Consider the following 25,394-nt stretch of genomic DNA (forward strand, 5'->3'; position numbering starts at 1 on the left):
CCACGATTCTGTGCTTGGCGGCCAGATTACACATTCATGTCGGTGGCCCTCCCCACCCCGCAGCCCCCCCCAATCACGTGGTGGGGGCGGCACTGGCAACTCCGTTCACGGCGTCACCGATGCGGAAGGGCTGCCACGGAACGTCCCTGCCGCCGGGAATATTGAGACTGACAATTCCAGCTTTGGATTCCATGACAGCTGCTGCCATTCCGATTTTCTGGCCCCCTCCACCACGGAACCCGATGTCTTGCTGAGAACAACATCCAGCCCACTACGTGCTATTTATCAGCTTCTGCCAATCAGTGCGTGATCAACAGCTTCCTAATGCTTAAAAAAAAGCAAAATACTGAAGATGCTGGAAATCTGAAATAAAACCAAAAAATGCTGGAAATGCTCAGCAAGTCTGGCAGCAGCTATGGAGAGAGAGAAAGTTAACACTTCAGGTCGATGACTATCCATCAGAACTCTGTTTCTCTCTCCATAGATGCGGTCTGACCTGTTGAATGATTTCCTGCATTCTTGGTTTTGATTTTAGCTTTCTAATACCAGTTTGGTATTGGTACAGTACAACAGATTACCATTAACCAATAGAATTGAGGCATTAAATAAAAATGCCCAATTCTGATTCTCAGACTCAAGTCACTGTTGTGATATTTATGCAGGCAGGATTGACACATAACCTCAGCTTATCATACGCAAATATAGAGGCAGTCTGATCCTGCAGTGGATCAATGTGTATAATGATCGGTTTAAATGCTCTGATGTTCACTTTTTTGGATTTCATAAAGCCACAGATTTAAATCTGACCATCAATTTCATGCCATTAAAGTGCTGATGTTTGTAATGTTCAATGGTACTGGAATTAAGTGATGAAAAATGGATTCATTTCTTCCCAAAGCATTAAGAAAAAATATTGAGCATTTTGCAATTGAACTCCAGAATTGCTAGGAATAAGAGAAAAAGATGGCTTATGACATTGTATTACTGTACTTTATGATAAACAATGCCATATTGTTCTTGATGGGAACTGCTTACATGTATACCTGTAAGAACCAGTTCATTCCCAGCACATAGGTTTGGGTGCAAGAAGAATCTCATTCAATGATCAAATCTCATATTTCGGCCAGGAGTATATCACAGATTGGTAATTCATGGGAATTGAGGATAATATTCCACAGCCAGGCCAATTAAACAGGCCGGCAAAATGTTTGTTCTTGTGGTTTACCTGTGTTCCAAATTGGTTTTAACTTGTGGCTTATTTTTATTCATCTATAAGCAGGATCTTGCAAGTTTTCCACAAATACGTTCAATTAATTCAGAAAGACTGTCATACTGAAATCTTTTTCATTCTTACTTGTTTAAAGTTCCCAGCCCATTTCAGCAGGTTTCACTTAATTTTTGATCCAATTTTATTTTACACAAAAGAATCATGCAGGCATATTTTTAAAAAAAGTCTATTTGCTTTTGTAAAGTCCACGAAAAGGTACCAGAACCTTGGGGACAGGGAAGAGAAGGATGGTGTTATATTTAGCATAAGCTCATTTACCAAAATGTTTGTGAGATTACTAGTGATAAAACATAATTTAGAAATTAAATTTGTGTGACATAGGGAACTCAGTTTGTTAGCAGACCTCCCAGGGTAGTGCTCCTATATTCCCTGTGGGGGAATGCCTGAACAGGTAAATGCATGTGAATGTAATTGCTATAAACTCCTGAGTTCAGCTGGGGGTCAGTTGTAACTGCTTACAAATTCTAGCACCAGGTCAGACTATTGTCAGGGTGTCAACTGTGACTTACATGGTAGCACTCATGTCTCCAGTGTCAGAACATTATGAATTCAAATCTCAGTTGAGAGATTTTAACTCAGAAGTCTGGGCTAACACTCCTGCGTAGTACTGAAGGTGTGCTGCACTGTTAGAGGTGTCATCTTTCAGATGAGCAGTTAATCCAATGGCTAATCTTCCCTGTTAGTTATATGTAAAAGATTCTATGGTAAAGGCCTGCTACCCGATCTGAAACTGACGGGACCCAACAGCGTGTCTCGGGTTGGGTCGGCTTGTACTTCCGGGTCCGGCATTCAGGCTCGGTTCGGACCGGGTCGGACACGCTCTATCACAGGTAAGTGGCTCCAATATTAATTTAATTTTTGAACTAGAAAGGTGGTTTTGTTACAGTTATTTTAAGCTTGTGCAGATCAGCAAGAAAGTGAAAAACGGAAAGTAAGTTAACTGATGGTCAGGTTGGGCGCGGGAAGGATTCGGGCCAGGTCGGACTTGGGTTGGATGTGGTTCTGTCGGGCTCGGGTCGGTTTTTTTTTGTAGGCCCGAACAGGCCTTTATTCTATGGCACTATTTTGAAGAAAAGCAGGAGAGTTCTCCCCAGTGTCTTGACCAAAATGCATCCCTCAACCAATACCTAAAACAAATGCTGTTTGTTGAACATTGCTGTGTGCAAATTGGCTGCCACATTTCCTATATTACACAGGGACAATGCTTCGAAAGTTCTTTGCTGGCTCTAAAGCACTTTGAGACATCCCTAGGTTGTGAAAGGGGCTATATAAATGCAGCAATAGGTGCCAGGAAGTAAGTGCAATATTTACAGGAACTGTGCAAAACTTGACATGATTTGTTTTGATTTCTTTTAAATGTCATTGTTGTCAGCTAAGTATACCTTCTACTGTGCTACCTCCCAAACTGCACATGAGCAGAATGATGCAACTATTCAAGGTTCCCATTTTAACAGGCTGAATAATCGAAATTACCTCTTGACTGTAGTGGAATAGGAGTAAAATGTGATGTATTTTCCAAAAGTCAATGGCCGGAATTTTACGGTGGATGGACGGGAGCCAGACTCCGACGTGAAAATTGGAGGCGAACCCGCTTCCACCTAGCCTGGGGATCCGTCCCATATTTTAAGGATCCCCAGGCTTTAATTGTCCCGAGACGGGACTTCCACCCACTTGAGGGAGGAGGTCCCGCCTCATTGGGCTGCTCTTAGTCCCAGCAGCGGTGGTCATTGCTGGGATTGCAGCCAAGCCGATGCCATGGATCAAGGAGAGAAGGTTATTAGGGGCATGCCTCACCGGGGGCTCGGTCCTTCCCTGGTGAGGCTGGAGTGGTCCTTTGGGGGAGTGGGGGGATGTCTTGGGTCCCGGGGGTGGGTTGGGAGGTGGGGGCGGCCCTCAATTGGGCACCCTGTGCCCGACTGCCATGCACCCCCAGGGCATGGAAAGGCCGGCAGCTATTGCTGGGCGGCCTTTCACGTCCCCAGCACACCCGCTTGCCACAGGTAAAATACCTGTGGAGGCGGGCGAGGGCCCTTAAGTGGCCATTAAGTGGCCACTTAAAGGTCTTGATTGGCCTATGGCGGGCGGGCCGTTTCCCACTCCCTGACCCACCACCCCCCCGCCTGACCTCCGTAAACTTGTCCAGAGGCGGAATCGGGGCAGGTAGGCCTCCCAGAGCCTGCCCCCATGCCACCATCCGACCCGCTGGGGTGGCGTAAAATTCCAGCCATTGGTTCATATTAAACTGCAGTGGTATTCTCAATGCCTACTATTGAAAGTGCTGGCAAATTGCAAGGGATACCAATAGTCTCCACTGTACAGGAAATGTTGTGTGCCCTGTGGGACTTTTACTTACGTCCTACCAGACCTACTTGGAATTGTGAAAGCACAGATTCTGGTTCACGTGTCTTCACTGTCAAATATAATGTACAAATTTGATTTACTGAATGAGGGATTCTCTGGAGAATGGAACATGAAAAATCTAATGGGAAAGCAGCAACATATGTGCACAGCTGGATCCTGATAAGTGCATAACAAGCTTGCCAAGATGTTTTATGCTCGCCTCACGATTTCAGTTGAATGGATGTAAAAAATGATGATCTTAAAATATCCCTACCTCAAATTAATTTGATAGAAATTACAACACGGAAACAGGCTATTTGGCCCAACCAGTCAGTGCTGGCATCTATCTGCACTCAAGCTACAGTCTTAATCTCATGCATCTGCCTTGTTCTCATATCATTTTTCTGTCGCTTCCTTCAATCTCTTGTCTCACCTATTTTAAATGTTAACATGGTCTCTGCTTCAATTACTAACTCCATGTAAAAAAAAAGTTTCTTCTGTTCTCTGTTCTAAATCTCTTACATTAAATCTTATATCTATGTCCCATCGTTCCAGACCCCTCAATCACTATAAATGTTCTGGGAGTGAAATTGATGTTGCACAATAGTGAAAAATGGACAAAAGCAAATTAGCAGTCCATTTCACCCACAACTGATTTTCCTTTCAATTGATGAACTCACCATCTCAAACAAAATGTTTTTATTCAATTTCATGGAATAAATTGCCAGTGAGTGCAGTGATGCATTCAAAAAGGCAATGGACTGGTTCATTATTCGTTGGGGATTAAAAGGTCCCAGATCTAGCAATGAGGTAAGAGAGAAATTATATGATCCATTCAAGTCCAGACCATGGGTGAGTGAGTTAGATGGATAAATGTCTATTTATAGTTTCTGCTTTCTTCTAGTGATAGCCAATATACACACCCTAATTAGGAAAACAAACAACTTTTTGTCGAAGGAAGTATTTTGGGGAGTAAAGATCTCTTGGTAAAAGAGTCCAGTTTTTAGATCCAGTAAATAAGAAAAACAATGTTAGTAATGAAGGAAATTAAAAAAAAAGTTTCATACTGATTTAGAAACAAGCATTTATTTAATAATGTGATCAGTCTATAAGAATATCAACTATCTAAATATTCACAGAATATTTACTGGAGTATTCAAGAAAGGGTAAAATCAAAAGCAGAAAGAGAAATGTTGAGGCTATAGAGCAGAGTAGCGATTTGGGTAAAAACAAATGGAAAGAAAGGGAAGAGAGCTTAACTAAAGTAATAGGGCGTTAGTGACTGAGGTAACATCAGGGACAATAGAAAAGAAAACATAAAGCTAAAGACACTGTCATGCAGACCCCCACCTGCCAAGAATGAGGCATATTAATTTTTTATATGAACATTAATTAAACTGTTGCTGGAGTGAAGAAATGACTTGGTTAAAGAAATCACCAGACATTTGGCTGGAGGACATCTGCATACTAAGAGACGGTGCTTGTGGAGACAAAGCAACTACTCCCTGGTCCAATGAACCCAAACAGATTTTGATCACCAGACATTGAAGGTGCAAGAAAGCTCGCATTCCAGTGTTCACTAAGATGGAGAATCCCCAAACGCAGGAGTGGTTAAACCAGCTGGTCACATGACTAACCTGCTGGCCCAGGCTTTTTTTTGAACTACACACAGGACACTTTGAAGACAGACTGCAGATTGCAATTGAACCTGGAACAATAGAGCCTCTCTCCTGGCTGTCTTACTCTCACTTTCTCATAAGCCTCCAGACCCACTGAAGTAGCTTAAAGCTCAAGAGAGAGAAGACTCCTACATCAAAACAAGTTAAAGCGTGCACTGGGCCCCAACGAACAGCAAGACGTACCATCAACCAAAGACTCCACATTGAACTCAAAGGACTGTAAATACATCCAGCTATTGCCTCAAACTTTTCCTCTTTATTCTTTCTACTTATTCTGTCTCTATCTGCGTGTGTTTATCACATATGCACACTAGCATGGTCACGTTGCGTACTCGTCGTCGTTATCCGGATTAGATTTTAAGGTTAATAAACTTCAACCTTTCTTGTTTAAGTCTAAGAAAACCTATCTGAATGATTTCTCTGCCTTACAATTGGAGAGCAGTGAACAAGGATTCACTGAGGGAGGAGCTAAAACACAGTGTTTTAAAAATTAAATCCTGTTACGGTTAAACCAGGCAAAGGCTGAGATGGAACCCCTAGACCCATTTCTCACCTGGTTGTAACAACACTATGGGCTGAATTTACGAGCCCCGCGTCGTCGGGGGTCGTGGCGGGGGGTCCATAAAATTCTGCCAGGAGAGGCCCGCCTCACCCCCTGACGTGAGAAGTCCTCGCCAGACATTAGCAGTGGCAACGAGGCCTCAGTGTGCGCACATCCCTCCCCTCCCCCACCGCCGCCAAGCAGCGGGGCCTTCATCTAAATATTTAAATTAGCACTGATGAAATGCAAATTAATTTACATGCCGACAGTAGCCATACCATGCCAATTTTACGTCCAACTGGCCGCGACTCGTGCGCCTTCGGTACTCCGTTGGAGCTCCAAGGCGAGACACTGGTTGTGAGGGGGAATGAATAAAATTATCAGGGCAGGAGGGGTGGGGGAGTGGGGAAAACACTTTATATTGGCTGTGGGGATGGTGGGAAGGGGTTGAAGAGCAAATGTGAGTAAGTTGGGGGGAAATTTCGGGTGAGGAATAAAATAAGTTTGTGAATATAAGGCAATGAAAAGACCATTGTGGGGGATGGGAGTTGGGAAAGGGCTGCCATCTTCTCATTATTTATTAAAAACAAATCAAATCTAATATACCTTTAAAAAATTTAATTTTTACCAGGGGCTTGAAGCCCTTTAAAAATGGCGCTGGCGCAGGTGCAGTGGTGCCGGACGCCGTTACCAGGGTCGTGGCAGCTGCTGCCAATGACTCATCGGGAGCGGCCTCTCAGCCCCCTCCATTTAACTCAGCCCCTGCGCGTAATATCGCGGGGGCTGTGCAGCGGCACTTACATGTCGGAAGGCCGCCGCTTTCACAGCACACCGTCCTATATCTAAATGTGCAAAACATTCGCAAGAAAATAGATGAGTTAATAGTACAAATAGAAATAAGTAGGTTTGATCTCAGCCATCACGGAGACATTGTTGCAGAGTGACCGAGGTTGGGAACTAAATATTCAAGATACTTGAATTTTAGAAGAAATGGACAAAATAGAAAAAGAGGACGCTAGCCCTGATGAAAACGGGTCGAATGAAGACATTAGGGCATCTCAGTTCAGAAATCAAGAAGTATAATCAGTTTTGGTCGAGCTATGAAGCAACTAGGGGCTAAAAACACTTGTGGGAGTAGTTTACAAGCCTCCTAATAGTAGTTGTAGATTCAGGCACAGCGTAACTCGGAAATTAGAGGTTCATGTAACAAAGGTAATGCAGTAATTATGGAGAGCTTTAATCTTCATATAGACTGGACAAAACAAATTTGCATAAATAGTATGGAGGATGAGTTCATGGAATGCATTTAGGATATTTTTCTGGATCCATATGTTGAGGAACTAACTGGGGAACAGGTTATATTAGATCTAGCATTGTGCAATGAAACAGGATTAATTAATAGGATAGTATTAAATTAGAGGAAGAAGCTTATAATATTGCCAGAACGAGTAGTAAGCCTGAGGATTGGGTATATTTTAGAATTTAGAATTCTTTTAGCAAAGGATGGCCAAGAAATTGACAGAGAGAAAATAGAGTATGAGAATAAACTAGCAAGAGACACAAAAGCCAATTGTAAAAGCTTCCATAGGCATGTAAAAAAGAAGAGATAGCGAAAGTAAACATGGGTCCCTTACAGGTAGGGGAGAAATTATAATGCTGCGTGGGAGATTTCAGCAGCTCGTCGGCATGCAGCCCATGCGGGCGGGTCGCCATTTTCTGAGCCGATATCGGCAGCAGGCTGTTAAAATCCAGCCCTTTGTATCTGTCTTCACGGTAGAAGACATAAAACACATTTTATTAATGGTGGAAACCAATGGCACAGAAGTGCCGCTGCAGAGCCCCCGCGATATTATGCGCCAGGACTCATTTAAATGGAGGGGGCGAAGCGGCCACCCCCGATGACGTTGAGAGGGGTGGGGGGGGGGGCGCGCACTGAGGCCTCACCACCACCGCAAATATCTGGCAGGGCCTTCTCGGTGTCATGGGTCATGGCGGGCCGCTCCCACAAGCATTCTACCGGCCTCCCCGCCACAATCCACGATGTCGAGGGTCTGAAAAATCTAGCCCCAAGGATCAAGTAAGAATGAGGAACTTAAAGAAATAATTCTTAGTAAAGAAAACGTACTGGAGAAATTAACAAAAGAGATAAATCCAACTAATCCCTTGGGCCTGATGGCCCTCATCCTAGGATTTTGAAAGAGGTGACTGCAGAGATAGTGGATGTATTGGTTTGGATCTGCCAGAATTCCCTAGATTCGAGAACAGTCCCCATGGATTGTAAGATAGGAAACGTAACCCCACAATTCATGAAGGGAAGGAGAGAGAAAACTCTCCAAATTGAGAGGGAACTATAGGCCAGTTAGCCTCACATCAGTAATAGGGAAAATGCTGGAATATATTATTAGGGACGTGGGCACTTATAAAATCATAATATGATTGGGCAGAATTGCTGTGGATTTATGAAAGGGAAATCAGGTTTGACAAATCTGTTAGAATTTTTGTGGTTATTATTAGCAGGTTAGATAAGGAAGAAATAAGTAAATGAATAAAAGTAGTGTGTTTGGATTTTCAAAAAGCATTTGATCAGGTGCCATACAGGAGGTTATTACACAAAATTAGAGCTCATGTGATTAGGATAATACCATAGCATGGATTGAAGATTAGTTAATGGACAGAAAACAATGAGTAGGAATAAACGGGTCATTTTCAGGTTGGCAGGCTGTAACTAGTGGGTACCGTAAGGATCGGTGTTTGGGTCTCAGCTATTTACAATTTACAGTAATGGCTTAAATGAGGGGACCAAATGTAATGTATCCAGGTTTGCTGACAATACAAAGCTAGGTGGGGAAGTAAACTGTGAGGAGGTTGGAAAGGGGCTGCAAAGGGACATAGACAGATCAAGTGAGTGGGAAAGAACATGGCAGATAGAATATAATTTGGGAAAATGTGAAGTTATCCACTTTTTGGTAGGAAAAATAGAAAAGCCAGATATTTTTTAAAATGTGAGAGAATGGGAAATCCAAAGATCTATCCTTGTACAAAAATCACAAAAAGTTAACATTCAGGTACAGAAAGCAATTAGGAAAGCAAATGGTATTTTATCCTTTATTACAAAGGGATTGGAGTATAAGAGTAAAGAAGTGTTACTGCAACTATGTAAGGCCTTTGTGAGATCATACCTGGAGTACTGTGAACAGTTTTGGTCTCCTTACCATGGAAGAAAATATTTGCTTTAAAGGGAGTGCAACAAAGGTTCACTAAACTGATTCCTGGGATGAGAGAGTTGGCCGATGAGAAGAGATTGAGTAGAATGAACCTATATTCCTTAAAGTTCAGAAGAATGAGAGGCGATCTCAACGAAACGTATAAAATTCTTAAGGGGCTTGAGAGAGTAGTTGGTGGGAGGATGATTCACCTTCCTGGAGAGACTAGAACTAGGGGTCATAGTCTCAGGATAAGGCATCACCCATTTAGAGGAGGAGATATTTCTTCACTCAGAGGGTTGTGAATTTTTGGATTTCTCTAGAGAACATGAAAACATGTTGATGCTCGGTTGTTGAATATATACAAAGCAGAGAGCATTAGATTTTTGGATACCTAGGGAATCAAGGGATATGGGTATAGGGTGGTAAAGTGCCTCCATCAGGTAATGATCAGCCACCTCTTAGCCACCCCATCAATGGAAAGAAAAATGGGGTGGGGTGAATAAGGAGTGGTCCTTGAATGCAGAATCCCCAAGAGACACTGAGGAGTTGGATTCACCTATCCCTCAGATTGTCCTGTGAGCACCTAAACTATCACACAGTAGAAAGGAAACAAAAATAGGGGAACGTCTTATTCTGGGTTTTGCCACAGATACTTTGCCGCCAATTGCTGGACTAACAAGCGAATTGGTGATGGAATTAGGAAAATGGTATTTCCTGTGAATACTAGACATAGCAGGGAATGAAAAAATATGAAATTTTAGTATTCTTCATTTTCTGAAAGAATCACTGATGCTGATCCTGTAGTGGTCACCATCTGGTTAAATTCAGGTGTCATGAATTAAACAAAGAAAAATATGTTCTTGTTAATAACTGACTTTTGTTTTAAACAATATTACCGCAATAGTGTTAGGTTGTGTACTATAAGTGAAATATATTAGTAACTTGAATAAAGTTTTAACATTGTCCTTTCATCACTGAACATAAGTGCAGCATAGTTAAAATAACCTTGCACAATAGGTCATCTTAGCCTGGAATGTACATACTATCTAATTAGAAAATAAATTGGTGCCTGTTAAAATGAGAGATATAACCATTTGACATTTAAATGCTGGAGTCATCTGCAATACAATTAAATCAATCATTTTTTTTTGATAGTTATTATTTTGCTTTCCATTGCGTGCTCAACTTTCCAGGGCAAGTTTGAGATCTGCTATCAGGAGTGCCAGGGGATTTCGGGACAATCTTTCCTTATCTCAGTCTCTTTAGGAAAGATAGTGGTTCATTGGTTTAGACCTATGTCAGGGGAATTGAGTTAAATTGTCTGTGTTTTCTCTTGTCCTTTGAGTTACATTACATAAGTATTTAGAAAAATAATTAAAAATGTTAATTTAAGGAAATAATTTTTTCCACTAAAGTCAAAGAAGATGTTTCGAGTAGCAATCTGCTCAACTCAGTCACATTTGACTCTTATGCCATTTGGGACACTGGAGAAACATTACTGAACTAATCATTCTTTCTGTGCTGAATTTTAATTGCGCAATTAATGCCTTGGTTTAAATCAGTAATATCCTTAATTGTATTTCATAAGGTGTGTTGAAAAAAGTCTCGAAGTAATATCTAGACAATATAATAGCTAGACAAGATTAAAATTTTAAAATGTTTTAGCTGTACCTTATGTAGACATTGTAGTGCCAGTGTCAATTACACATTTGTCAGACGCATGTCAATGGTACAAATCAAAAGTCAGTCAAAATACTCGGGACTATAATTAACTGGAGGGATGCTCTCACTGTGCAGATTATGGCAACAAAATTGAGTGAAAAAACAGGATTTTATGTATTTGTGAAAAGCCATCAGATAGTGCTAGAAGTGTCAAAACTTGCATAATCAAGTGGTTAAGGATAGAATATTGGAGCCTAGTCTTTAGAACCATAAAGTAGAAAAGTACAACACAGAAGGAGGCCAGTTGGCCCATCACATCTGTGCCAGCTCCTTCAAAGAGTAATCCAGCTGGCCCTGTTCCCGGCTCTTTTGCTGTATCCCTGCAATTTTTCTTCAAGTATTTATTGTCACAAGAGTTTTTTTTTATTTGAAAGCTTGGATTTCTGTGTGTTTTTAAAAGACAGAGAAAAAGGATTTTCTGTGAACATTGAATGCAGTTTGAACTGAGTGGGACAGACTGCAAGACACCTGGTCCAAACAACAGCAAGGGAAATGACAGGTAACATGACTTGATTGTTCAGTTTCATTTTTGCATTGCGGAGACCAGTGAGCTGGACAGGCAGCTGGCAGAACAAACTGGTTGGGACCTGTTTTTTGCAGACCAGATAAAAATACCTCTCCCTGAAAAAGGTTTGCCTCTTTTGTAAAAAAAAATCCTACATTTGGGGTGGTGGCTGTGGTCTGCCTGGAGAGAGGAATAGACCGCTGGACAGGAAAAGACCCAGGAAAAGAGGAGTTTCTGCTTTCTGTGGAGAAAGGCTCCTTTGCTGAGAGGAAAGCCTGCATTTTAAAAGGTAGCAAATTTCTATTACCTCCAGTCTCTGAAAGATTTCTGCCTCTGGAGTGATTCCTGTTGCCTCTTATGTTTTGGAAGATCCTAAGAGCTAAAGAAAGCTTCTATTTCTAGATTGCTATTTCAAAATGCAAGTAGACCTGTTGCGACACCCTTTGCTGAAAGATCTGCATGATGCCTGCTGCAGACCAAGTGTCGTGAACGCCTACCCATCACAGACTGATCATCAACCTTGCCTGGAGAGACGTCGACTGCCATCCGACTATTCAACTCTGGGACTCTGATAGAAAAAAAAGGAGGCTTATGGCAGATTCAGAGCGCTGAAAACAGCGGAGGTCTTGGAGGAGTATAGAAAGTGTAAGGGGGTACTTAAAAAATTAGTTAGGAGAACGAAGAGGGGACATGAAAAAACACTGGCAGGCAAGATAAAGGAAAATCCTAAGGCATTTTATAAGTATATTAAGGGCAAGAGGATAAGCAGGGAAAGAGTAGGGCCCATTAGGGACCAAAATGGCAATCTGTGTGTGGAGCCAGAGGATATAGATGAGGTTTTAAATGATTACTTTTCATCTGTGTTCACTATGGAGAAGGACGATTTAGGTGTAGAGATCAGGGAGGGGGATTGTGATATACTTGAACATATAAGTATTGAAAGGGAGGAAGTATTAGCTGTTTTAGCGGGCTTAAAATGGATAAATCCCCAGGCCCAGATGAGATGTATCCCAGGCTGTTATGTGAGGCAAGGGAGGAGATAGCAGGGGCTCTGACACAAATTTTCAAATCCTGTCTGACCACAGGAGAGGTACCAGAGGACTGGAGGACAGCAAATGTGGTACCATTATTCAAGAAGGACAGCAGGGATAAACCAGGTAATTACAGGCCAGTGAGTCTAACATCAGTGGTTGGGAAACTATTGGAAAACATTCTGAGAGACAGGATTAATCTCCACTTGGAGAGGCTGGGATTAATCAAGGATAGTCAGCATGGCTTTGTCAGGGGGAGACCCTGTCTAACTAACTTGATTGAATTTTTTGAGGAGGTGACTAGATGTGTAGATGAGGGTAAAGCAGTTGATGTAGTCTACATGGACTTCAGTAAGGCTTTTGATACGGTCCCGATTGGGAGATTGGTCAAGAAGGTAAGAGCCCATGGGATCCAGGGCAATTTGGAAAATTGGATCCAAAATTGGCTTAGTGGCAGGAAGCAGAGGGTGATGGTCGAGGGTTGTTTCTGTGAGTGGAAGCTTGTGACCAGTGGTGTACTGCAGGGATTGGTGCTGGGACCCTTGCTGTTTGTAGTGCACATTAACGATTTAGACGTGAATATAGGAGGTATGATCAGTAAGTTCACAGATGACACGAAAATTGGTGGTGTCGTAAATAGTGAGGAAGAAAGCCTTAGATTACAGGATGATATAGATGGGCTGGTAAGATGGGCGGAGCAGTGGCAAATGGAATTTAATCCTGAGAAGTGTGAGGTGATGCATTTTGGGAGGACTAACAAGGCAAGGAAATATACAATGGATGATAGGACCCTAGGAGGTATAGAAGGTCAGAGGGACCTTGGTGTACTTGTCCATAGATCACTGAAGGCAGCATCACAGGTAGATAAGGTGGTTAGGAAGGCATTTGGGATACTTGCCGTTATTAGCCGAAGCATAGACTATAAGAGCAGGGAGGGTATGATGGAGCTGTATAAAACGCTAGTTAGGCCCCAGTTGGAGTGCTGTGTACAGTTCTGAGCACCACACTATAGGAAGGATGTGATTGCACTGGAGAGGGTGCAGAGGAGATTCACAAGGATGTTGCCTGGGCTGGAGCATTTGAGCTATGAAGAGAGACTGAAAAGGCTAGGGTTGTTTTCCTTAGAGCAGAGAAGGCTGAGGGGGGACATGATTGAGGTATACAAAATTATGAGGGGCATTGATAGATTAGATAGGAAGAGACATTTTCCCTTAGCGGAGGGGTCAGTAACCAGGGGGCATAGATGTAAGGTAAGGGGCAGGAGGTTTAGAGGGGATTTGAGGAAAATGTTTTTCATCCAGAGGGTAGTTGGAATCTGGAACGCACTGCCTGAAGAGGTGGGAGGCGCAGGAACCATCACAACATTTAAGAAGTATTTAGATGAGCACTTGAAACGCAATAGTCTACAAGGCTACGGGCCAAGTGCTGGAAAATGGGACTAGAATAGGTCGGTGCTTGATGGCTAGCACAGACACGATGGGCCGAAGTGCCTGTTTCTGTGCTATGTGACTCTATGACTCTATGACACCTCACTGACCTGGAAATATCCTACTAGTATGTTGCAACCCAGTTATTTTATTCCTCAGAAACAGTTGTAATCCAAAACATCATTTTAAAACTGGTTAACCGTTTTTTTGAATGTATGTGTGTGTGCATGAGGGTTAGGAAGAATAAGAAGTTTTAAAAACAGTCTTTTCACATATAGAGTTATCTTATTATTGTTTAAGACTTAGTTTATCAATAAATAGTTAATTTTGTTGCTGTTTAAATAACCCTGGCTTGGTGTGCTTTGTTCTGGGGGACAAATAGAGTGTTTAATTTGGCAATTTTCTGGTAGGTGGGAAACTTTACTAATATGTTCTGACCTGTGGAGAAGTGGGACTGAATTAATAGTGCAATACTCCTGCCATGGTTGTAACACATTAATTGGGTGCTCTTGTCGGGATCGTTTCCAATGCTAATTACGTTAATTGTGCGGGGAGTAATAATTTGAAAGAAAATTTAAAAAAAGAACTAGGTTTCTTGTATAAGGGTAAAGGTTACACCATTGGAATGGCATTAGCAGTTGCAGCAGCTTCTCTAGGAAAGGAGAATGTGTCCCTCAGTGACTTGGCAACTTTAACCAGGATTAAACTAAAAGAGTTAGCAGCACAATTGGGGTTGGAATTGAAATCAGGCGCTAAAAAAATCAGAGATAATTGACGACAGTGCCCAACATTTGAAATTGGAAGAAGAACAAGAAGATAGCTAGTCAGAGGGTGATGCAGTAGAATTGACAAAGATTCAGTTAGAAATGAAAAAAACTTGAGCCGGAAAAAGAACTAAGAAAACTTGAGGCTGAGAAAGAATTGACAATGAAAAAACATGAATTTGAATAAGAGGAAAGGGAGAAAGAGAAAGAGCATTTCGGAAAGAAAGAGAAGAGAGGGAATTTAGATTAAGAGAGATGGAACTAAGACAAAGATGTGGTCTTGACTCCAGGGAAAATTCTGGTCAGGACGAATCTGTATCGAGCCCAGGACCCAGTAAAAAGCTGTTTAAATTCATAAAAGCTCTCCCTAGGTTTGAGGAAAGGGATGTAGAGGCATTTTTCATTTCTTTTGAAAAAAATAGCCAAACAATTGAAATGGCCAAAGGAAAGCTGGACACTGCTTATGCAAAGCAGGTTGATGGGCAGAGCTCATGAAGTTTATGCCATGCTTCCTGAAGAGGCTTCTGCAGATTATGAGTTGGCAAAAAAGGCTATTCTCGCTGCATATGAGTTAGTCCCTGAAGCTTACTGACAGACATTTCGGAACCTGTGGAGATTGGCTGGGCAGACATATGTTGAATTTGAGAGGGTAAAGCAAATTAATTTTGATCATTGGATATGGGCAGTAAAGATGGAAACCACGCATGAGAACCTTAGAGAATTGATTCTCTTAGAAGAGTTTAAAAATTCAATCCCTCCAGTAGTGAGAACTCATGTAGAGAACCAAAAATGTTTACAAGCCAGGCGAGCAATGGAAATTGCTGATGATTTTGAGCTTGTGAATAAGTCAAAACCTTTTGTCCATCACCCTCACAAACCTGAGAAGGATAGAACGTGGGAGAGTGAAAGGAAAACAAGTAGCCGGAGACAAGAAGGAACAGCTGGGAACGCCCCAGGATCCCCTCCTCAGGCCAGAAAGGAAGGGCCGAGGGTAGAAGTGATGTCTGCAAGCCGAAGTGTTATCATTACCACAAGGTGGGACATCTTCGTTCAGAATGCTGGAAGTTGCGAGGTAAACCCATGGGACTAGTTGGGGTACACAAAGCTAATGCAGAGAAAGGGGCGCTCAATGAGAGTACAGCAGACCAGGCTGTAGCTTTAACGGCAGCTGTAAAACCAGTTACAAAAACTAAAGTGAGTGTAGAAATTGAGAATAAGATACCTGAAAGTTATAATGAATTCTTGTCAAAAGGAAATGAAACTCCATATCCCTCAAGTGAGGCAGGCAAACCTATCGTTATGCTTAGGGATGCAGGAGCAATCCAAACTCTGGTATAACATTTCCACCAGAGAGCGCACTGAATGCTAAAGTTTTAGTTAATGATATTGGCGGGGAGTATATACCCGTACCTTTGTATCGCGTGCACCTAGAGTGTGACCTAACGTCTGGAATGGTAACTATAGGAGTTGTCCATAGTTTACCAGTAGAGGGAATTGACCTACTCCTGGAAAATGATTTGGCTGGAGCAAAAGTGTCAGTTTCTCATGCAGTTACAGAGAAACCAAGTGAAATTAAAGAAATGGAACAATTACAGGATAAAGTTCCATGAATATTTCCTGCGTGTGTAGTAACCCGAGCAATGGCTAAACAAGTTCCATTGTCAGAGGTAGAATTGGCACCACAAACAGATAGCTGAGTATCTGAAACTTTTCTTGGGAATTTAGATAATCCAAATGAGATGTTTAACTAGTCTTCTTTAATCCCAGCACAACAAGCTGATCCAGAGTTGCATAGAATAGCACAGTTGACTCTGACAGAAGCTGAGGTGAAATGAGTTCCAGAAGGCTATTATGTTGAAGGCGGGGTTCCGAGGAGGAAATGGAGACCACCTCATAGACCTACGGACGAAGACTGGACAGTTGTTCGATGGGTAGTGGTACCACCAAAATATCGCCAGGAATTATTAAGGTTAGCACATGACATTCCTCTAGCAGGACACATGGGGATCCGGAAGACCAAATCAGATATAAGTCAACATCATTACTGACCAGATCTTAAAAAGGATGTGAGGCAGTTTTGCAGGACATGCCATACGTGCCAAATGGTGGGAAAACCGCAACCTACCATAAAACTGGCACCTCTAATTCCCATACCAGTTATTGAGGAACCATTTAGTAGGGTATTGGTAGACCATGTAGGACCCTTGCCGGGGCGGCACAGTGGCGCAGTGGTTAGCATTGCAGCCTCACAGCTCCAGGGACCCGGGTTCGATTCTGGGTACTGCCTGTGTGGAGTTTGCAAGTTCTCCCTGTGTCTGCGTGGGTTTTCTCCGGGTGCTCCGGTTTCCTCCCACAAGCCAAAAGACTTGCAGGTTGGTAGGTAAATTGGCCATTATAAATTATCACTAGTATAGGTAGGTGGTAGGGAAATATAGGGACAGGTGGGGATGTTTGATAGGAATATGGGATTAGTGTAGGATTAGTATAAATGGGTGGTTGATGGTCGGCACAGACTCGGTGGGCCGAAGGGCCTGTTTCAGTGCTGTATCTCTAATCTAATCTAAAAAACAAAAGCAGGACATCAATATATACTCACTATCATGGATATGGCTACTTGATTTCCAGAAGCCATTCCCTGAGGACAATTACTGCTAAAGTAGTAGGAGAGAAGTTAACCCAATTCTTTACGAGGCATGGATTACCACTTGAAGTTCAATTGGATCAAGGTTCAAATGTCATGTCTAAGATATTTCAAGAAGTCATGAGCAATTTGGGTATCAAACAGTTAAAATCTTCAGCATATCACCCACAGACACAGGGAGCTTTGGAACGGTACCATCAAACTCCCAAAACCATAAATAGAGCATCTCTTTTTCTTTTGGGCCTCCTTATCTCGAGAGACAATGGATACGCACCTGGAGGTGGTCAGTGGTTTGTGAAGCAGCGCCTGGAGTGGCTATAAAGGCCAATTCTAGAGTGACAGGCTCTTCCACAGGTGCTGCAGAGAAATTTGTTTGTCGGGGCTGTTGCACAGTTGGCTCTCCCCTTGCGCCTATGTCTTTTTTCCTGCCAACTACTAAGTCTCTTCGACTCGCCACATTTTAGCCCTGTCTTTATGGCTGCCCACCAGCTCTGGCGAACGCTGGCAACTGACTCCCACGACTTGTGCTCAATGTCACAGGATTTCATGTCGCGTTTGCAGACGTCTTTAAAGCGGAGACATGGACGGCCGGTGGGTCTGATGCCAGTGGCGAGCTCGCTGTACAATGTGTCTTTGGGGATCCTGCCATCTTCCATGCGGCTCACATGGCCAAGCCATCTCAAGCGCCGCTGACTCAGTAGGATGTACAAGCTGGGGATGTTGGCCGCCTCGAGGACTTCTGTGTTGGAGATACGGTCCTGCCACCTGATGCCAAGTATTCTCCGGAGGCAGCGAAGATGGAATGAATTGAGACGTCGCTCTTGGCTGACATACGTTGTCCAGGCCTCGCTGCCATAGAGCAAGGTACTGAGGACACAGGCCTGATACACTCGGACTTTTGTGTTCCGTGTCAGTGCGCCATTTTCCCACACTCTCTTGGCCAGTCTGGACATAGCAGTGGAAGCCTTACCCATGCGCTTGTTGATTTCTACATCTAGAGACAGGTTACTGGTGATAGTTGAGCCTAGGTAGGTGGACAATTACTGCTAAAGTAGCAGGAGAGAAGTTAACCCAATTCTTTACGAGGCATGGATTACCACTTGAAGTTCAATTGGATCAAGGTTTGAATGTCATGTCTAAGATATTTCAAGAAGTCATGGGCAATTTGGGTATCAAACAGTTAAAATCTTCAGCATATCACCCACAGACACAGGGAGCTTTGGAACGGTACCATCAAACTCCCAAAACCATGAATAGAGCATACTGTCATGAATATCCCCATAATTTGGATAAAGGGCTAGACTTTCTTTTATTTGCCACCAGAGATTCACTGAATGACTCTACAAGTTTTAGTCCTCTCAAATTGGTTTATGGACATGAACTAAGAGGTCCTCTAAAACTCATCAAAGACAGGTTCTTAGAATAAAGGAATGAATCTTCCATACTAGACTATATATTTTTGTTCCGGGAAAGGCTCACAAAAGCTTTCAATGTGGCTCAGGAACACATTAAAGCATCCCAAGCTAATATGAAAAAATGGGCAGACAAGAACGCAAACACCCAAAATTTTCAACCAGGGGATGAAGTATTAGTATTATTACCTTTACAGGGTGAACTATTAAAAGCATGGTTCAGTGGTCTGTATAAAGTGATCAAAAGAGTGGGTAAGGTAAAATACTTGATTGACACCCCTATCACTGGAAAAAGAATCGGCTGTATCATATCAATATGTTAAAGTAATATTATTGCAGGGAGGAGGATAAGTCAGTACAGGTATGTCAGGTAATGGGAACTGTCGAGAAGGAAAGGGATAATGAGGGTGAGGCAGAAGGTGGCCTAGACAATTTTCAGATTGAACCTCCAACTATACAGTTAGCTAATATAGAATGGGTAGGAAAATTGGACAGCATGCTTTTATACTTAGATGCAGAACAACGAGAAGACCAAACAAGGCTTCTCACAGCATTTAAGCATCTGTAGGGATAAGCCAGGATGTACAACCTTAGCCACACAAGATGTGGATGTAGGGGAATCCGTTCCTTTAAAACAGCATCCTTACCGCTTATGTCCAGACAAACAGGCCCAAGTAAAAGCAGAAATCAAATACATGCTGAAAACAACTTAATTGAACCTAGTCAAAGCAGCTGCAGTTCACCAATAGTATTATTGCCTAAACCTGATGGGTTAATCTGACTTTGCATAGACTACAGAAAAATCAATGCAGTAACAAAGGCAGACTCCTACCCAATTCCTCGTTTAGAAGACTGCATTGATAGAGTGGGCAGTGCCATGTATCTTACAGAGATAAATTTGTTAAAGGGATACTGTCAAATTCCTTTGACACCCCAAGATAAGGAAGATTCCGTTTTTGTTACATTGGACAGGGTTTTCCAGTGTCAAGTTGCAGTGTCACAGGTTAATGGATACTTGAAAAACTTCTCAGACATTAGTGAACTCAGTAGTGGCCAGTGTTCCTGACTGTGTAGTTCACCTTGCTGAGGTGATGGGCTCTAGGGACATTTGGAAGAAACACACGAAACAACTGGGAGACAATGTTTGGAAGGTTGCAATTGGCTGATTGGGAGAAGCTTTGTGGAAACATTTAAAAACCAAAATGGCAGAATATTCAGATGGAATTTATTGTTACAACCTTATCACTTGAAGATTGTACACATTTCAAGAGAAAATGGTGATATCGCCGATGCTTTGTCACAAATTTAACCTTATTGAGTTACAAGGATAACGATGGATTACGAGTGAATGATGGGCATGAATGTGAAACTATGTTTCAAATGTTTTTTTTCAATTTCTTGTTTACATTGTAAAGAAACACATTCAAGAATGGCATTTCATTTCACCAAGGGTGGAGGTGTCACAAGAGGTTTTTTTTATTTGAAAGCTTGGAGTTCTGTGTGTTTTTAAGAGACTGAGAAAAAGGATTTTTTGTAAACATTGAATGCTGAAACTTGGTGTTTGAACTGAGTGAGACAAACTGCTAGACACCTGTTCCAAACAACAGCAAGGGAAATGACAGATAACATGACTTGATTTAGCGTTTCAGTTTCATTTTTGCATTGCGGAGACCAGTGAACTGGACAGGCAGGTGGCAGAACAAACTGGCTGGGACCTGTTTTTTGCAGACCAGATAAAAATACCTCTCCCTGAAAAAGGTTTGCCTCTCTTGTAAAAAGAAATCCTACATTTGAGGTGGTGGCTGTGGTCTGCCTGGAGAGAGGAAACAACTCCTGGACATGGAAAAGACCCAGGAAAAGAGGTGTTTCTGCTTTCTGTGGAGAAAGGCTCCTTTACTGAGAGGAAGCCCTGTATTTTACAAGGTAGCAAATTCCTATTACCTCCAGTGTCTGAAAAATCTCTGCCTCTGGAGTGATGCCTGTTGCGTCTTATGTTTTGGGAGGTCCTGAAACTCAATAAAGCTTCTATTGCTAGGCTACTATTTCAAAACCCAAGTAGACCTGTTGCTACATCCTTTGTTGAAAGATCTGTGTGATGTCTGCTGCAGACAAAGTGCCGTGAACGCCTACCCATCACAGACTGTTCATCAAGCCTGGAGAGACTTCGAGTGCCATCCGACTATTCGATTGTGGGACACCTTACCAACACAGAAATATCCTACCAAAACATTACAACCCAGTTATTTTATTATTCCTAAGAAACAGTTGTAATCCAAAATATCCTTTTAAAACAAGTTAACCATTTAAAAAAAATGTATGTGTATGTGCATGAGGATAAGGAAGAATAAGAAGTTTTAAAAAGAATCTTTTCATGTATAGAGTTATCTCATTATTGTTTAAGATTTAGTTTATTAATAAATCGTTAATTTTGTTGTTTAAAGATACCTGCTTTGGTGTGCTTTATTCAGGGGACAAATAGAGTGTTTAATTTGGCTATTTTCCGGGAGGTGGGAAACTTTACTAATATGCTATGACCTGTGGAGTAGTGGGACTGAATTAACAGTGCATTACTCCCGCCTTGGTCGTAACATTATCCATTTTTTTTAAGCTTCTATTGAATCTGTACTATCTGTCGGGCAGTGCATTCCAATTCTTACTCTTAACTCATTGCACAAAAAGCTTTTCCTCCTGTCGCCTCTAGTTCTTTTGTCAATCACCTTAAATCTGCCCTCCAGTTATCAACCTCTCAGCCATTGGAAACAGTTTTGCTTTATTAACCTGTTTTAACTTTTCATGATTTTGAACACCTCTATCAAATCTCCTTTTGGCCTTCTCTGCTGAAAGGAGAACAAGTCCAACTTCTCCAGTTTATGCACGTAACCATAAACCCTTATCCCTTGAAACATTTCTAGTCAATCTCTTCTGTGCACTCTCCAAAGTCTTCGCGTCCTAGCTGAAGTGTGGTGCTCAGAATTGGACACAATACTCCAACTGGGGCTAAACTAGTGTTTAGTATAGGTTTAGCATAATCTCCCAACTTTTGTACTCTGCCTCTATTTATAAAGCCCAGGATCCTATATGCTTTATTAAGTGCTTTATTAATCTGTCCTGCCAACTTCAAAGATTTGTGCACTAACACCCCCAGATATCTCTCTTCTTACACCCCTTTTAAAATTGTACCATTTAGCTTGTGTTGTCTATCCTCATTCTTTTTACCAAACTGTATTATCTCACATAATAAAAGCAAAATACTGCGGATGCTGGAAATCTGAAACAAAAACAAGAAATGCTGGATTCACTCAGCAGGTCTGGCAGCATCCGTGGAAAGAGAAGCAGAGGTAACATTTCGGGTCAGTGACCCTTCTTCGGAACTCCGAAGAAGGGTCACTGACCCGAAACGTTAACTCTGCTTCTCTTTCCACAGATGCTGCCAGACCTGCTGAGTGAATCCAGCATTTCTTGTTTTTGTTGTATTATCTCACACTTCTCTGTGTTAAATGTCACCTGCCATGTGTCCGCCCATTCCACCAGTCTGTCTCTGTCCTCTTAAAGTCCATCACTATCTTCCTTCCTGCTTACTTCCAAATTTTGTGTCATCTGCAAATTTTGAAATTGTGCCCTGTACCCCAAGTCCGAGTCATTATTGTATATCAAAAACAGCAGTAGTTCTAGAACTGAACCTTGGAGAACACCACTGTATACCTCCCATCAGTCCTAAAAACAGCCATTCATCACAACTCCGTTTTTAATCCGTCAACCAATTTTGTACCAGTGCGCTTCTGTGCCTTTTATCCCATGAACTAACAAACCCGTTATGTGGTGCTTTATCAAATGTCTTTTGAAAATCCATCTACACAACACCAACTGCAATGGTTGCATCCACCCTCTCTGTTACCTCACCAAAAAACTCAAATTAGTCAAATATGATTTTCCCTTAACAAATCTGTGATAGCTATCGTTAATTAGTCCAAACGTGTCGAAGTGGCTGTTAATTTTCTCACAAATTGTTGTTTCGAAAAGCTTCCCCACCACTGATGTTAAACTGACTTGCCAGGTTTGTCCTTTTCCCTTTATTGAACAAGAGAGTGTAACATTTGCAATCCTCCAGTGCCCTGGCATAACCCCTGTATCTAAGGATAATTGGAAGTTTGTGGCTAGCTCCGCCACAATTCCTACCCTTACTTCCCTCTGCTGCCTAGATTGCATCCCATTTGAACCAGGTGACTTATCCACTTCAAGTATTGTTAGTTTTTTCAGAACTTGTTCTTTATCTATTTTTGTCTCATTCAGTATAAGAACATAAAAAATTGCAGCAAGTGTAGGACACAGGACCCTTTGGCCCTGCTCCCCCATTCAGTATGAACGTGGCTGATCTTTGACCTCAATTCCACTTTCCTGCCTGATCCTCAAGTTAATTGATTCCCCTAAAGTCCAAAAATCTGTCTATATCAGCCCTGAATATATTCAACGCCTGAGCGTTTACAGCCCTCTGAGGTAGAGAATTCCAAAGATTCACAGTCCTCTGAGTGAAGAAATTACTCCTTGTCTTAGTCTTAAATGATGAATCCCTAATCCTGAGACTATGCTCAGGGGAAACAACCTTTAAGCATCTACCCTGTCAGGCCCCCTTGGAATCATATAACTTTAAATGAGATCACCTCTCATTCTTCTTTATTCATTTACAAGCTTTTAATTACAGAGATGCACATCGCATGCCATTCACCTCCAACCAAAAATCCCTCTTTCCACCTGCTCCTATAAGCACAGGTGAGTCCCCAATTAATGCCAACCACCTGAATACAATTGAAACCCAATTCAATTAACAAGAAGTCGAGGGATAATTTTAACTTTGGAAGATATCATAAAATGGGCAATATTAGATCAGACATCTCTCCTGCTATTGATAATCCAATATCATACATTTTATACTACAATCAAAAGTTAATATTTTCCCCTTGTTATCTGAATACATGTGGTGTCTGATTGATTGGGCGACTATCCTGAATTACAGTTCAGTAATAAAACATGATTACAGAGTGAGTCTGCGAATGAGATACTATTTCCTTCAAATCTCTTTTTTTTAGTACAAACTACATTTTCTGCTGCCTCAATTTGCATGCTATGGCTTGAATTTCTTTTAAAGTTCCTGACGCCAAATTTAACATCATTATATATTTTTTAAAAATCTAATGCACAAATCAATGCAGCAACATGAACTATTTCAGTGCAGTATAAATTACAAATATGCTGGAATTTGAAGTGAAGTAGATGGAAAGCGTTAGAGTGCAATGTAATCAACATGTTTATTAAAGAAAATGTAGTGAAAGATTTTTATACATATAATATGGGACATATAAACAATTGCAACACTATAAATAGAAGCTGTCATGCATAACATACGGAGTATTTCATTCCTCAGATTTGTTTACTTAATTCTGGATTGAAAAGCACAACACTCTTTTTCAGATCCAGTTCTGCTAAATTAATGTTCCCTTATTGTCAATGAATCTTCTTGGCTTTGTTGACATTTACCTGATGTAAAAACCCAGTTCCTTATACTCTTGATAAAAGAAAAATGTTTGTACCTATTAAAGGTATGAATTGCACTTTATGAATAGCAACTAATTAAATGCTTTGCTTATTGGATTCACAGTTGTCGATCAGTAATTTTCATCACATAAATTTAAAACAAACTTTTCCCCGATCGATTGATTCACTTGCACTGTGTTCTAGATCGGGCAAGTGATTGGACCCAATGCAACATCCCTTGAATTTATACATTTCAGCATGAATTATTGCCTGAGTCCTGGAATTTCTCATTAAATGTCCTGAGCCAGTGAAAGTGCCAGAATCTGAGAGGTAACAAGTCACTTGTGCAATATATTACTTGCCATAGTTACAGGTACTTAAATCCCTTAGTGAAGAGCTTACAATAAAAGTTCTGTTTTGCATATTATTCTGTATAATAAGTCCAGATTCTATTTGATGGAATCCTGTGTTAATTGTTAAAAAGGGGATCAAAACTTATAGCGTATCATTCACATTGATTAAAATATATGAAGCACATGAACATGTACCAACTTAATACTTGGTCATTCACTTAAGCCAGCGCTGAAGTGCATTTGCTTACCTTTCGAGGCATGTTGCTGGTAATGCAGCTAAACCTTTGCACATTTTGCCAGCTCCTCTGCTTTGGTGTCTTTCAGCAAAGTAGTCTCTCTAAACTTGAGCTTCTTCTGCTGCTCGTTGCTGAGCATGTAGATTATATACAGACTTGCTCCCCTTGAGTGACGCTGGCTGGTCAGCCAATTAAATCTTTCAAAAGTGATTATAGTCCAAGGAGCATATGAATGCCTCACCCTATAGAGGGATCTGCAGACTACAGCCTCCAGCAGTCCAAATGAAAAGGTCAATCAGTGCTCCGAAAAAAACATATCTTCCCTTTAAAAAACAACATTCACAGATGTCTGAAAGATTGCATAAATTGGAGCCTTAAGTTGAGCTTTTTCGTCTAAAATATAGATGTTGCTTTATCCAAACAGTTCTTTATCAGAAATCCATTGTATTTAATGATCTGCATACTGTGAATTTATAATCGTTTTAAAAAATAAGATCTTATGTGCCAGCGAAAGAAAATTGGCGAAGAAATTTCCAAACACATAGAAGGCATGCTAAAAGCCGATAACTTGTGAGTGGTAGACAAAACTCACTGATGGCGTAGGACATTGTAACTTGAAAATGATTTGTGAATTTTCCCAGACAATGCCATCCTCAGAGCAGGTTGTTAGCTGGAGGTTGGGCTAGTGTAGGTAAGTAACATGATTAGATGCAGAATGGA

The 25,394-nt window shown here is 41.5% G+C and overlaps 1 protein-coding gene across 1 annotated transcript in view; it reads right to left on the bottom strand.

Annotated features, from left to right (window-relative positions):
* Nucleotides 1-24,805, bottom strand: part of LOC137373024 (regulator of G-protein signaling 5-like) — a 59,879-nt gene extending 35,074 nt beyond the window's left edge. The window contains exon 1 of the mRNA XM_068037742.1: nucleotides 24,687-24,805. Coding sequence (XP_067893843.1) covers nucleotides 24,687-24,730 — 44 coding nt within the window. The 5' untranslated portion in view covers nucleotides 24,731-24,805. The remainder of the gene's footprint in view (nucleotides 1-24,686) is intronic.
* Nucleotides 24,806-25,394: the final 589 nt, after the last annotated feature.

Source organism: Heterodontus francisci, chromosome 8, assembly GCF_036365525.1.
Source record: "Heterodontus francisci isolate sHetFra1 chromosome 8, sHetFra1.hap1, whole genome shotgun sequence".
In the NCBI taxonomy this organism is placed as follows: Eukaryota; Metazoa; Chordata; class Chondrichthyes; order Heterodontiformes; family Heterodontidae; genus Heterodontus; species Heterodontus francisci.